This window comes from Prosopis cineraria, unplaced genomic scaffold (assembly GCF_029017545.1).
Source record: "Prosopis cineraria cultivar Desert tree isolate PC_DT_omini unplaced genomic scaffold, ASM2901754v1 PC3, whole genome shotgun sequence".
NCBI classification, from domain to species: Eukaryota; Viridiplantae; Streptophyta; class Magnoliopsida; order Fabales; family Fabaceae; genus Prosopis; species Prosopis cineraria.
Window position 1 is genome coordinate 543,299 of NW_026555334.1, and position 15,547 is coordinate 558,845.

Below are 15,547 nucleotides of genomic sequence, written 5' to 3' on the forward strand. Positions count from 1 at the left end.
ATCCTAAGGTTAGAGACTTGATTTAACTCCTCAAGACCTTAAAAAAATTAATGGGTTTGGTCTAAACCCAAAGAAACAGATATCAAAGCCCTTATTACCCCGAAAGTCAAAATTTTCACATCAAAGGGAAGGAGAAGGAGAAATGAAACTTAGCCAATGATGATTCAAGATCTAAATGCATCCAAGATGCCCTTGAGATTGTGCCCTAATTGCCCTTAGGTCTCCTCCGTCTTTCTCTCAATTTCCCTTCTTTCTTCCCTCTGGTTCTAGTCTGTTTTCACGAACTGATAAATGCTAATTTTTGCGCGTATGCCACGACACATTATGCACAACAAATCTTAATAACCAAAAACTCCCAAGAAGAATTAAAAAAGAAGGGAGAAGAGTAGAAGAGAAACCTTACCCAAGGATTAGATGGCCTGTAACTATCTCCAAGCACCTCCAATGGTGAATCCTAGCAAATCTCTATCCTTTCTCTCTTGTTCTCTCTCAATTTCTTCCCACTTTATTGTTTGAAATGCTTCTCTCAAATTTAAAAATTCAATGTGTCTACCAAGGCAAAAAGCACTATTCATCATGACAATAGCTTATTTTGAAAACTGTATATAAGCCCAATATTTCCAAAAGCTCTTTTAGTCCCATTCTAAGCACTGTATGAGATCTAGTGGACCCAAATGGCAATCCAATTACCCTAATTAATCCAATTAGGCCCTAGATTAATTAATTTAATCCTTACATTAAATTTTTGAATGTTACAAGTTGAGTTGCTCAATTGGAGAAAGGCTAAAATAGTTATTTGTGATCAAAAGATACCTAATAAATTTTAAAATAACTTTTATTGAACAGCTATAAGATTAATATGTTATATAATAGTGAATGTTAGGCTTTAAAAGGATAACATGAATATAAAGTTGGAGTGATAGATATGAAAATGTTGAGATAGATGTATAGACAAACACAAGAAAGTAAAATTTGAAATGAACATAAATGAGAAAAAGTAAATGTGGCATATACTAAAAGAAAATTCTTAAAAAATCATTTGAAATGGTTTCAACAAATATAGAAAAGGCTATGAGGGGTATTAATGAGAAAAATGAAATAGATAATCTTGAGTTAAGTAAAAAAGAGTAGAGCAAGACTAAAGAAAATATTTATAAAAATTGTTAAATGAGATAACTTAATTAACAATATTTTTAAAAACTTAATTGATAATAAAACACAATGATGTACATTCATATAAATAAATTGTTAATGTTGTAAAGTTGATTTCCTTTTTCATTTTAAGACATTTCAATGAAATAGTTGAAAATATTTTATAATAGAAATATAAAACAACATTTAGTTTTGAGCTCCAGATTTATCAATTGAACATTTGTAACAAATTTTACCATATTTTGACCTCGATTGATGCAGGTTGAATTCATACAAATATAAATGAATTAAATAATTTTCCTTCTCTTTTGACTCACGTAAATTAAAGATTTGAATCCTGTATTACACTAATTCATACAACCCATTTCATTTCTTAAACATTTACAAGTTCTCTTTCACAATTTATAAGAGATTCAGCTTTGCATTCTAGGAAACGGGAAAAGAGACACGACAGAACCCAACAAAACTCATGTATTAGCTTCGTGCTTGATCTTCTGATTTGTTTACATGGGGCAGTGTAAGATTAGACTATTGAAATGCCTAAACAATACCCAACTTTCTTCCACCATCTCTATCATGAATCAAGTTACCAAGCTAATCATCAACAAGAACACACATTACACCTATGAATTTCTTTATCTACGAGTTATAACTCCTAGGATACTCAAAAACAAGGCCTTCTGCTACACTTCTGGCCCTTCCATTACCATGGAGCTTATTAACAATAGCCAGTGCAAAATCTGTGACAGAGGCAAGTCCCTCACTAGTTATCAGTTTGCCATCAATAACTACCTTAGCACCATTTATTGTTTCATCATTGAGTTTGTCCACAATGGACGCATAAGCTGCAAAGCTCTTTTCCTGTGAAATCAACAGCATCAATGTTATGTTTCAGCTGAGAAATGGGTCAGGATTTAGGAAGCAGAGTTGATGTAACGGGGTGTTTAATACCTTCAGTAAGCCTTGTTTATGAAGGATAAAAAGTGAAGAGGAGACTGCCCCAAAAATTCTTCCGGATGTATTTTGTTCTTTAAGAAGCTTCTTGAGAACTTTAGATTTGATTAACCTCAGAACGCCAGCAGCTCCCCCCTTGAAGTGTTCACGACAAATTCAACATCAACAAACATTTGGAGCCAGATATTTTATTTTCAGAAACCTTTAAAGTTAAAAACTTTGAACATTTAGAGGTTATGTATGCAGAAATCTATCTCACCGGAAGAATAATCAAATCATGTTCTATCTCTTGAGCCTCATTAATTAATATATCAGCAATTATTTTGGTTCCTTGAGAAGCCAAAATTTCACAATCATTTTCTACAGATGCAACTACAACATTGGCTTTTGCTCGGTTTAAAATATCTGCAATAATCACTACTTCAATCTCTTCAGAACCATGAGCAATTGGCAAGAGAACCTGCAAATCATGTAAAGTAAGATTCATGTTGCAAGATAGGGCAACAAAAGACTCATTAATCGGATATTGTAGTATGGCTCACACTGGGGGTATGGTGGCCAAGGGACCACTCAACTGTGTTGAATTCCTTCTTGGTTGCACCGTCATCATTGGCACTACCCAACAACTGTTACAAGAAGAGTATTAAGCTGCATTCCAATCCTTGGATTTCAGTTTCACAGAAGTGTATTGCTTAACTTTTTATTTGATTTTACTCTACTCTTTTCCTTTCTGATAATATTATCTTTTCTGTTCCTAAATACTACATCAAGTGATTGCATACTTCAATCTTTCCAAACTGAGTTTTTGAAGTTAATACTCTGACCATTCAACTAGCTTACAACAGCCCTAGATTTATATTTGATCAGACAGACCCTACATTTATTATTGCAATTTCAGGCTTATTTTCATTTTGATCTCATGAAAATTTGGCAAATACAGAAGAAATGAATCGTTACCTACAACTATGTACAAGAAATAAATAAATGTTCGGTTCTATTTGATATGCCTTTTTATTCCCTCTTTATCTTGTCAGCTTCTATGATCTTCAACATTCAACCTATCATTAATATTGGGGGGGGGGGGGGGGACAACTGTGGACAACTGATATTTCTTTGCTTAGACCAATTAAGGCAAATTAATTCCAAGAAACTTTTCAACTAAATCCATTTTAGACCTGAGATTTTGCTTTTCGTTAGGAATTGAAGCCCAATTTTCCATTACTAAACGAAGATTCACTAACCAACAATAGCAGTTGAGCACAACACTAAAGCAAAAGTTAGACTGGGCTCAAGGATATAACACTACCAACGATTCTCCAACTTCTTTGGCAGCTGACTCCCCAAATAGCTGTTCCACCAAGGACAAGGCAAACTCAAAAGCAGTTCCGGGGCCACGGCTTGTTGTAAGCTCTCCTGAAACTTGAACATTCGACTTACTAGCCCAAAATGGTGGAAGCTTGTCCATGAATGCAGGATGACAAGTCATCTTGCATGACAAACTATATCAAAATTAGCAAGTGTTGACCAGTAAATACCATAAGAATTGTAACTAATGTTCATCTAATTAAACTACCTTCTTTTTACTTAAAAGACCCCATGGCAAAAGAGTGACTGCTGGAGCAGCACATATGGCACCATAAAGCCTCTTTTCCTCCGCATGTTTGCAGGTAATTTTTCTAAGGACGCCACAATCCCTTAATCTTGCTGAACCAGGCATTCCTCCCTGTAAACAAGAGATCTAAAATTACTTCATAGACTCATCGTATCTCATTATTTTGCCTATGACACTGAAATCCAAGAGTCAATTCAATCAATTGATAACTCAATGATATGCAGCATAAGATCCTTAGTAAACTCTAATATACAATTCACTTTGCTACAAGGGCTCAAACTGATACTCATAGTTTATCAGACTATGGATAACAGAATTCGTTGATATCTAAGGTGCAAAAACAGAACAACCAACAATGGAAGTTTTATAACACACCGGTAAAGCCACAAGATCAAAAATTTCATCTGAGCATGTTGAAATGTCAGTATCAGCCACCAATTTGATACCCCCAGCAGCTTCAACTTCAAGCTGCTGCTCCACTGATGCCACAGTCACCTCTGCACCAGCTCGGCGTAGAACATCAACTAAAATAACAGCTTCCATTTCTTCAGTTCCAAAACCAATAGGAACCAATACCTGATTCACTCAGAAGGGAAAATAAAAATAAAATGAAAAAAAATCCCATGCATTGGAAAATTTCCAGGGCATTTAGCAGCAGACAAGGACTGTGAATTAAATCCAATAAATTTCCATATACTATGAACATTAAACCACCTTTTTGTGAGGAAGAGAGGATTCTAAAGTTTTAGTCATAGTTGTTATGGGTTGAAGTGGAGAGGTGGACTTTGTAAGTTTAGAAGAGCGTTTTGAGGCAAGCATCCTCTGTCTTTGAGGGTTTACGGAAGAAAATGATATAGAAGGGACTGTAGCTACAGCCACCGAAGAGAGGTTCATGGGATGCTGCAGCAGCATCAATGACAAAGACTCCATCTGAAGCTCCACCTGCTCACACTTCAAAGATCTCCCAATCCTGGGCAAAAGATTCAACCAGTCAGTGCCTGTATTGAAGAATTATTGCTGCTAGATGGAAAAATCAAGGTACTGAAAACCAAATTGGTTATTGAACTAATGAAATCATTAGTTCAGGACTCAGTGGTCCAACTGGGAGTTAAATTAGAGTCAAACTAGTCATAATTAAAATAATATAATTTAAATATATAAATAATTCAGCACAGATAACCCATAAAAATTTAAGACAACGAAAATCAGAAAGCTCAGCAAAGCAAAACAGAAACTACAGCGATTAAAAGAATATTGCAATTATTCACAAACAACAAATTAAAAGCATAGCATTGTTCCTGTGTATATGGAAATGTTCTCTCCATTCAAAATGTGGCCTGATAATTGAAGATCAGGATAGTTTAAGGAGGAGGAATAGATGACAGGAGAATTAGATGAATCACATATTTTTGCACATTCTTTTATATTTGTGACATATTTTATTAGTTTAGACCTTTATATGCATGGTTTTGGCACTAAATTTGATCATTGGCTCACTTCTCATTAAATTTTGACATTAGGGTCATTTTATTGGAATTAATTGTTTTTAATATAGAATTTTAGTTCCTTCGCAAATTTTATTATTTGACAATTTTTTTTTATTAAGTTCAATTTCATTAGATTCATTTATTTTTATTTGTTTTGCTTTTCTAAGCATTTAGGGCCTAATTTGGTAAGTTTCTCCATTTTATTTTAAATCAGTTTTTTTCCCCTTTCAGCACAGAAGAAAAACGCAGAAAGAGAAGGATATGCATGCACATGTGATTGGCTTCTCTGGGAACAAAACGCAGAGCATCATCATCTTGGAGCGAGGGGGTCAAACTGAAAGGAAGGATCTCTCGGACTCATCTTGAAGACACGCATGCAAACACTCATCGCTCACAAAGTCCAAGTTCAGTCACGGGAGAGACACGATCACTCATCTCCTCTCATCTTCCTCTAAGGTTCAGAGTCCAACTGATCGCACGCTCACCATTGCACTGCTGCTGTATTTCTTCCTCTAAGTTCAGTCCGCCGCACATAGTCATTGTACAACTCTTCTCGGCCACCTCATGCGAATGAACACTCATCTTCTTCTCAGTCTAGTTCAGTCACCATTGCTCATCTTCATCTTCATTCAGCTCGTCATACGCAAATCACTCATCTCTCCTCTCGTTTTCACAGTTTGTCGAAGCTCATGATCTTTCATCTCTCCTCTCGGTCGCACACTCATGGCAGCTTCTTTTAGACATTTTCCTTAATCAGTTGTTGAAGAGATTGAAATGAGCAGCTGAATTCTCTGAGAGTTCTTCAAGAGAGATGAGACTTAAACTTGAGTATTCTTAGTTCAATACATTACGGTTTTGTTGTAATTCACATCTAAATTCTCTAATTTCTTTGTTGTTTACTACTAATTGATTCAATTCTGGTTAGGTTGAGTTCTTTAGTTGATTTCATTCCTTTAAAAAAATTAGATGCTATGATTTGACTCTTTAATTGGATGATGCACACTATGTGTTTGAATTTATGCTTCAATGGTTATTGTTGTGTAAATGCTAATTTATTCAATCCTTATAGTAATATTTGAACCATTTAGCTTCTGTTTAGGTCTTAAATTGAAGTTAATTGCTAAATTCTTGATTGGTTCTAAGTGTTAGAACGTGGTCAAGGCAAGGCAAGGTCTAATTCTTGAGTCAAGTCATTGTTTGACATAATTTTCATAAGGATTATGTCTTGGTCTAAGCCATAATCACCTAGTCCTAATGGTAATTAGACGTTTTACTTAATGTCAAATAAGTTGCAAGAACCAAATGGATTGAACTTAGAATTCTGTGATTGTGAAAGTGAATTCAAATCTTGAAGAATTCACTTGTTTGCTTGGTTAAATCAATTTCATCTCACTTTACATTTGTTTATAAAATTCAAAAATCATAAACACTTTAAACCTTCTGTTCAAAAAAAAAAAATAAACACTTTAAACCTTGATTTTGATTTTCAAAAGCAACATTGTTTTTAACTTGTGATAATGGTTTATGAATTGTCTTTGGTTGCTTAAACTTGCTCTCTTAGGATTTAATGACCTAAGGTGTACTCAACTACATTCTAGTTTCTTTGGGAAGCTTAATACGACTTGGGACTTTTCAGAGTGATATTGAAAGCAGAAGCCTATAAGAAGATTTAGAATCTCATTCCAGAAGCTGCTGAAGTGGAGAGGCTCAGAGGCAAACAAGAAGGTAGAGAATGCACTCACTCTGGGCTGGGGCCGAGAAAGCTGAGAAGGCAAGTTGCTGAAGTGACAAGAATTGATTAACATCATTCAGGAGGAGGCATTTATTTAAAAAAAAAAAAAACCAAAACAGTGCTGTTTGGGGCTCCTGGAAATGAAAAAGGGAAAATGAAAATTAGGGACCCTATAAAAACAATAATGACAATTACACACCATGAATTGTTGAAATCCCAATAACAAACCATGATCCTTGTAATTAAAAAATGTGAATAGTCAGTTGGGAAATCAACAAAAGATACTTGAAATTTATTTGTAATGTCAATTAGGAATTTATGAGTCAGTTGTAAATCTCAATTTCATTGTCAATATACAAATAAACAACTTGGAAATCAAGAAAATACATTTAGAATTATGTATAACATTAGTTGAGAATTTACAAGATTCAGTTGTGAATCGTGATTTTTTTACCATCACTATATAGATACATGACTTGGAAAATCTACAAACTACATTTGGGATCATTTGTAACGTTAATTGGAATTAAAATTTTACAAAAGTTAGTTATAAATTGCAAGTCAATTATTTGTGATTTTTTGCTATCGTTTAAGAAATCAACAAAAGGTACTTGGGAATCTTAGCAACATTAGTTAAAAATTTACAAAAGTATGCTGTAAATGTTAAGCCAATCAACCTCTAAGCCATCTAGACAGAAAAAGGGACTTGACGCATGTCCGATTCGCTGGTTCATCAATCTGACTAGCTAGTTTGGTCTAGTTTTCCAAACTATGGGAAAAACTGATTTCTTCAAATGGCATAGAGTATATTTATAGAAGCGACACAAACCCTAGAATAAAATAGGATCTGGCCAAGATACATTAGAGAAGCAAAATAAAAATAATAAAATAATCTAAATCTCCTAAAGATCTGAAACTGTGCGATATGACAAACCAACGTGGCAGAACAAAATAAAACATAAATAAAATTAGCAAATAACCTTTTGGGCTCCTGAGGGAGCGTGTGTGACTATAGTTAGGATAATAATAAACTATATATTTTTCCTTTTTTTTTGTTAATTTAACTTACTGAATCCAAGTGTAGCAATTAAATGATGCAACTAATTAAAGGAAGCTCTTATATCTTATATGCAAAATATGATCATTTGGGCTATTTAAGTCCAAACAGCAATATTACAACTAATACAATCAAATTTGCCTAAAATTAAAGACTACAATTCTTATCCAAAAAAAAAAAAAAAAGACTACAATGGTTTTCTCATGTTCCAAAGTGCACTAGTCTAATTAGTATGCTAAATCACTATCTACTAATAAGGCATGATAAACAAGACACTTTAAGAGTTTTAAGGGCACCTACATGTAAAACAACCAAACTGGATCTTCCCATAATTCTATAAAGGCTTGATGGTCACCTTTTCCAACTCAGAGTATAACCTACACATGTAGCAAGCTAAACCAAGATTTGACATGGGATTATGGGAAAGATTGTGCATAAAGAGCATTTTGGAGGCTTGAAATAGTACTTATGTATCCATAACAATTAAACAACATTTTATACATCAAAACAGGCCCGAAGCATGTTAAAATCAAGTAAAGCTCTATAGGCAAAATGCATAGGATTTGAAAAGAACTTCATGACCTAAAACACCTTGAAACTAGCCTCTTAGCGTGTATAGGAATCATGTCATGCCCACAGAAGCAAAATCCAAAATTCTAATTAGAAGAAATCCCAAACTCTTGCGGAAATCATCAAGCATTGACAATCTTGCACTTAAAAACAAAACTTCTCCAAGTTAGAAATCCCAAAAAGCCAAAAATTGTGACAAAACCCAAAAGTAATATGGTCAGTTTTGCTACTCAACCAAATTGACACCAATACTTCGGGCAAGTTTTGATTGTCAAATTAGGTTTGTCCATGCACCCAAAATCTTGAAATAACCATAAGCTCAAACTATTGTATCACAACAAAATTTGTTCTCAAGATGATGATTTTGAGATAACCATGCTCCCAAGCTACACTAATCATGCAATCATGCCAAAAATAGATGCCATCACTAATATCACCTCCAAATACAATAAACGAAGCACTCACGCCTTCAGCATATCCATAAATGACAACATACCCAAATCAGTCCCACAGTAGAACCCAAGATAAACCATAATTCAAGCTAAATCATTCAACTAGTACCTAAATTTTTGGTTTAACCCTCACTCGAACAATGCTCCAGCCTCCTACAGAAAAAATCCCATCACTTAAACATGCTTATGGTTCAATTTAGATCTTATAATGCCCTGCTATATCCTTTTATAAATTAATTTTCAGCCTAGGAACAGAAACAGCAAGTGGAATGGAGCAAAACTGGTTTTATATGCTAGACAAAAATTCATCAATACTTACAATGTTCAATGCATTGGTCATGAATATAGTCCTACCCCACCTTCCCCAAAATGAATCCATATCCTTGTCAGACATGCTAAATGTACAGCAATCACACTAACATTACAATAAAGTATTTATTAATTATTACAAAATCACTAAATATGCCATATTAATTGTCCAACCAAACCAGCGCAAACTTTCATAATTAATTAGAACCACTAATGAATCATCAAATACATATAACACCAAAGAAAAACCAACCAAAAGACAAATAAAAAGACACAAAAAAACAAAGTTTTGGGTTACTGGGAATTTTAAAAAGAAAAAATAAAAGAAAACCAAGTTCAACACCATTTTAAATGATTTTCCACCGGTTCATTTTTTGGGCAATTCTAGGGAGTCAAACCGGCATGTAGGGGCAGGAACTGGCCAATTAGGCCCGAACCTGTAACAGGTGCCTCAAAACTCCATTATTATATTCATTTGTGGCTCCCACTTGTCTAGTTGCCTTCATTTTGGGTTTTCTTCAAGTCTTCTTCGTGATTGAAGTTTTCAAGCTATAAGCATTTCGATTTCCACCCTACAATTTACATGTTTATATTGAACTTTGCTAATAATAAATCTGAAGCTATTTGTCCTCTTCTTGCCACTGTCCATGTGTTCTGAATATTATTTCACTAATATTCAAGCTTTTTTCTAGGCTCAGGCCTAAAACCTTTTTAAAGACCTACTTAATATGTAGTCCTTTAAAAAGACTTCTAAGATCAAGCCTTAAAGTCTCTAAGTAGGCTTTGAGCAAATCAAAGCCTACAAAAAAGTTGGCTTCAAGTAGGCTTCAAAGCCTACAATGTGTAGTCTTTAAATAGGCTTTACATGATATTAAATTAAAACATGTAATACGTCCAGCTAAAAATTATCCAAATTATTAATAACACAACAGACAAATAACAATATACAGGTCAATAGCAATACGATATGTAAAAATAAAATAACAGCAACACCAATCAAGGTTTCAATATAATCTTCTGTACATATGACTCATATCCAATGAAAGAAGAAATTGTTAACAAAAAACCAGTCTAGTACAAGTCCAATCAACAATGCAACAAGTAAAGGAAATAAACAAATATGTAACAACAAATAATAAACAAGAAGATTCTTGCCTTTTGCTTTCTCATCGACACATATTTGTAACGAAGCTAATCGCCACCACAAATAAGGACGGACTCCACATTCTCCAAACCACAATTTGCTTCAAAATTAGACACCATGTTATTGTCAGATGCTGCATGAATCGCACATATGATGATATAAAGGAGCTATTGAAGTGAAAGAGCCGAGAAATGATATACAAACCAAAGAGTCATGGCCAATAAACAATGAATTGCACCACGCTGAAATAGCATGCGTGGGTGGGATCGAAATTGAAAAAGGGAAAAGCATTTTCTCTGGGCGATGTCATCCATCATAACACAACTTCGACTCCAAATAACAAAGGAAATAATATTCAGAACACGTGGACAGCGGCAAGAAGAGGACAAATAGCTTCAGATTTATTATTAGCAAAGTTCAATGAAAACATGTAAATTGTAGGGTGGAAATCGAAATGCTTATAGCTTGAAAACTTCAATCACGAAGAAGACTTGAAGAAAACCCAAAATGAAGGCAACTAGACAAGTGGGAGCCACAAATGAATATAATAATGGAGTTTTGAGGCATATTCAACCCAGATCTCACAGCAAAAATCAAACCAAAAGAAGAAAGGTGAAGAACCCGGAGAAGGAAAGAAGCAGACAAACCTGGACACAAATGTTTGATCTGAAGTTCTGAATGACGAGAGGAGAGAAGCAGACGAACCTAGACAGCAAGGATGAGAGGAAACAAGGAGAAAGCAACACGAGACGAGAGGAAAGAAGCAGACGGCAATACTTTGTTCTGGAGTTTTGAACGACGAGTTTGAAAACCGAAGAGAACGCGAACTGTGTGAACTTCGAAGCTTCTACCTCCAGATTGGCGAAGTAGGAACGAGGTGTCGTGCTCTGCTATCTAATCTTTAGATTGTCGTCGAAGAGAACCCTCAACTCAAGGGAAAAAGGAGGAGCCTCTAACTAGGATTTCTGGCAGTGGGTTGTGAATGGTTGATTTATTATTATTATTATTTTAATATGAACATGAAATACTCATTCAAGATAATGTAAAAACAAATACAGGAGATGAAAAAAAAAAACAATTAAAAAAAAATAAACCAGCCACCCTTAATCAACTAATGGGATATCAAAAGTATTAAAGTTATTGGATGATCTATGGCCTAGTTTAGCAAGGTAGTCAACCGTTTTATTATCATCCTTCTATAAAAAATTAAAGTTCACAGTTTAATTTCTACAAAGAATCAAATTTATGAGATTGATAATATTTTCAAAAGAGTGATAGTCATGATTGTCCCTTGTAATTGTTGAGATCATCTGCGCACAATCACAAAAAACTTCCATAGTCTTGTACTCTTTTTGCCAACATAACTCAAGACCCTTGAAAATACCAAACAATTCAATAATGGTAGGGGGAATATGTCCTAATTCCTGATTAAAACCCTAAATCCAAGCATTGTTTTCATCCTTCAAAACTCCTCCACACGAATTGCAGCCATTAGTAAGAGTAAGCCCATCAACTTCAAGTATAATGCCCTACAACAAACGTTAATGTAAAGTATCACGACTGTCACTCATAAAGAGTTGTGCAGGTTATTTCTAAGATCATGATCAGTTACAACTCTAAAGAAAGATGTAGAAGGTTCCTCCATTGCCCAATCATCTCAAGCTTAGAAAACTAATTACAATGACTTCTCCATATATCCTAGCAGATATAAGCAAATAAAATATCCTAAGGAACCTTCTTAGTGAAAGAATTCCCTCCTTAATGTTTCATATTCCAATCGAGCCAACCTTACCTATTTAAGCCTAGGTCTCCACATAATCCGCACGAACAAATTCCCTCCACCAGCGCTTGGCATGAGTACAATCTCTGAACAACCGCATAGTATCTTCCAATTCATTACATCCAAAGGGGTAAGGACTCGCTGTATTCAACCCTCTTCATACTCGAAAAGCTATTGTGTGAACTCTACCATGAGCAATGTACCACATTAGAGTTTTGATCTTCTCCAATATTTGCCAAATTCTCCTCTACATAGGGTCTCGATCAATCTCTATACTTGCAAGCAAAAGAGAATACCCAAATTTCACAGTATAATTTCCATCAGTAGAGAAGAGCCATATGTTTTTATCCTCACCACTCTCCTCACACAGAAATATGAATACTAGTAATGAGGCCCACCATAGAACTTGATAGCCAAGGTCTCATTTTACAAATATCCCACACTCCTAATTGAAGCACATAGTCAAACACCATTTCATTGACATCTATAAATTCCTTCCTTTCTACTATAAAATTAATGAGAGGCTTTCTTAAAGGAGTCCATTTGTCAAACCAAAAAGAAGTTTGATTACCTAAACAAACCATTTTTCCCATTCCTTGTTGAAATGAATCCAACACCTTTACAATGTTACTCTAAGTAATAGAAGCTCTGACATGCTTCTTAACTTTAAGAATATGTTTATTTCCACATTTATACTTAGATCTCAGAACTTACACCCAAAGAGCCGTTGGATTTGTTACCAGACCCTAACATAACTTCTACGTAAAGGCTCTGTTTTGGTTTTTGAGATTTCTTATCCCCAAGCTGCCACATTCATGATGTTTCTATATTACTTCCCAAGCTAAAAGATGGACTTTTTGACCATTTTCCCTATTACTCCAAAGAAACTCTCTAGTAACCTTTTCCAAGTCATTAAGGATACCTGATAGGAGAAGGATAGTTTGCATGTAGTAAGTAGGCAAAGCTGAAATGACTGATTTCACCAACGCCGATCTCCTTACTAAAGTGAGAAACTTACACTTCCAACTTGACATCCCATTAGTGACCCTTTTATAAATAAGAGAAATGTCTAAGTACTTTCCCAAATCTCCAGTAAGACCTGCCTCCAAATTATTACTTTGCTTTATAGCTCTATTAAAGTGGACATTTTTTGAAACACAAAGCTTTGTCTTCTCTTTATTCATCTTTTGTCCCCATGCTACATAGAACTTCGAAATACATATATTCATAACTTGAATTTGACAGCTAGATGCTTCCCCAAAAAGGATCAGATCATTTGCAAAGAATAAGTGGGAAAGTCGAGGACCATCCTTAACCAATCTGATAGGTTTCCATTTGCCCCTAAAAACTTCGTCTTCAGTTATGTAGCTTAGTTTTTCCATGCATAAGTTAAAAAAGTAAGGGGAGATTGGGTCTCATTGCCTAAGCCCCTTAGAAGGGGTAAAACTAGCAAAAGGTTCACCATTCCAAATAACATTGGTTGTAGGACTAGAAATGCAAGCCATAATGACCATACATAAATATTCACCAAAACCAACTTCCTGCAAGTAGTAATGAATAAAAAGCCATTCCAATCTATCATAAGCCTAAGTACTTTCCTAAATCTCAAGTAAGACCTACTTTGAAATCATTACTTAGCTCCATAGCTCTATTAAAGTGGACATTTTTTGAAACATAACGCTTCATCTTCTCTTTATTCATCTTCTGTCCCGACACCACATAAAACTTCAAAATACACCTAAACACAAAACCCCAAAGCCAAACCCCTAAACCCAAAAGTCCAAACCCTAAACGCCAACCTAAAAAGACAAATCCCTAAATTTAAAACCCTAAACCTAAACCCCTAAATCTAAAACCCTAAAACGTAAGCCAAAATTGCAAAGCAATAACCCTAAAACCTTAAATCCAAAATAAAAAACACCAAACCTATAAGCTAAAACCCTAGTCCAAACGGCCTAAAACTAAAGTCTAAAACCAAAATCCTCAAAACCCAAACCTAAAACACAAAACACCAAACCCTAACTCAAAAGCCAAAACACTAAACCCCTAACTTGAAACCCTTAACCCTAAAGCCTAATTCCAAAACCCAATCCTATAACCCCAATTGCAAAATCCCAAACCCCAAACCCAAAACCCTAAATCAAAAACACCAATCCAAAATCGTGAACCCCAAACTCATTTAAATATAAACCGATGATCTCTAGAGTTAAAGTAAAGAACAACTAACATATGTAATAGTAGAATAATCATGAATCAAAATTAAGGGCAAAAACTAAATATTTTTTTAAACCCCAAACAATAAAACAAAAACCCCAAGCCAAAAACTTGAAACTATAAACCCAAAACACAAATTCCTAAATTTGAAAGCCACAAAAACCTAAACCTAAAACTCCAAACACCAAACCTTGAACCCTTAAGTAAAAACTCTTAACCTTAAGGTTGAAACCTATAACATCAATCCTACAACCCGCAACACTAAACTAAAATCAAAAACTAAAAACCCTAAAACCCCCAGCGTAAACCCTAAACTAAAAATCCTAAACCCTAAAACACAAACCTGAAACCTTAAACACAAACCACCCAAGCGTGATGCCCAAATGGTAAATCATAATTACTAACCCCAAAAAAAAAACCACTAAGGCTTGACCATAAACCTAACACCCCAAACCTGAATCTTGAAACCCTTAACCCCAAACCACTAACACTCAATCCTAAACCCAAAACAACAAAACACAAAAACTTAAAGTATAAACCCCAAACCTAAAACATCAAACCAAATCCCTTAAACCCTAAACATAAAACTCCAAATCTCCCAAGCCTAAACCCTAAACACTAAACCAATAAAGCCAAAACCCTAAATTCAAAACCTCAAAACCCAAAACCCAAAACGAAAAACCATAAACCCGAATTCCTAAACCCAAACCCTAAACCTTACAAGCCAAACAACAAACATAAAACACCAAAAGCCTAAATCCCAAACCTAAAATGAAAAACCAAAAATACTAATCCCTAAATTCAAAAGCCTAAATCACAAACACCAAACCCTAAACCTAAAAACCAATCACTTAAGCTGAAAGCTTAAATTTAAAACCCCAAACAAAAAACCTTCAACCCAAATAAAAAACCTAAAACACCAAACCCTGGAACCGAAACCCCAAACCTAAAACCCTTAGCCCTAAAGAGCAAAACCAAACCATAAACTTTAAACCACAAACCCAAAACCAAAAACCTCTAAAGTCTAAATCTTAAACCCAAAAGCATAAACCTCAAACCTAAAACATTAATTCCCAAACATAAA

General features: G+C 34.7%; 1 protein-coding gene across 7 annotated transcripts; it reads right to left on the reverse strand.

Moving 5' to 3' along the window:
• Positions 1-1,605: 1,605 nt before the first annotated feature.
• Positions 1,606-11,431, reverse strand: LOC129305899 (protein DJ-1 homolog C). 7 transcript variants are annotated; one of them, XM_054946094.1, is made up of 11 exons: positions 11,117-11,431; positions 8,295-8,371; positions 6,948-7,071; positions 4,433-4,688; positions 4,094-4,294; positions 3,680-3,829; positions 3,413-3,592; positions 2,649-2,732; positions 2,366-2,566; positions 2,104-2,241; positions 1,606-2,013 (listed from the first exon to the last, which is right to left on the reverse strand). In XM_054946094.1, exons 4-11 carry the CDS (start codon positions 4,646-4,648, stop codon positions 1,792-1,794), a joined length of 1,392 nt encoding a protein of 463 aa, XP_054802069.1. In that variant the 5' UTR covers positions 4,649-4,688; positions 6,948-7,071; positions 8,295-8,371; positions 11,117-11,431; the 3' UTR covers positions 1,606-1,791. The 7 variants fall into 7 exon arrangements, with proteins under 7 accessions (XP_054802069.1, XP_054802063.1, XP_054802065.1 ...); XM_054946088.1 differs by lacking the exon at positions 6,948-7,071 and adding an exon at positions 10,481-10,569; XM_054946090.1 differs by lacking the exon at positions 6,948-7,071 and adding an exon at positions 10,481-10,602.
• Positions 11,432-15,547: the final 4,116 nt, after the last annotated feature.

Excerpts from the sequence above, each read along its gene's own strand:
- LOC129305899 (XM_054946092.1), bottom strand. Across the intron at positions 4,295-4,432 it reads CCTCTCTTCCTCACAAAAAG|GTATTGGTTCCTATTGGTTT; the intron begins GTGGTTTAATGT and ends TGAGTGAATCAG. Across the intron at positions 3,830-4,093 it reads TTGATCTTGTGGCTTTACCG|GGAGGAATGCCTGGTTCAGC; the intron begins GTGTGTTATAAA and ends TCTTGTTTACAG.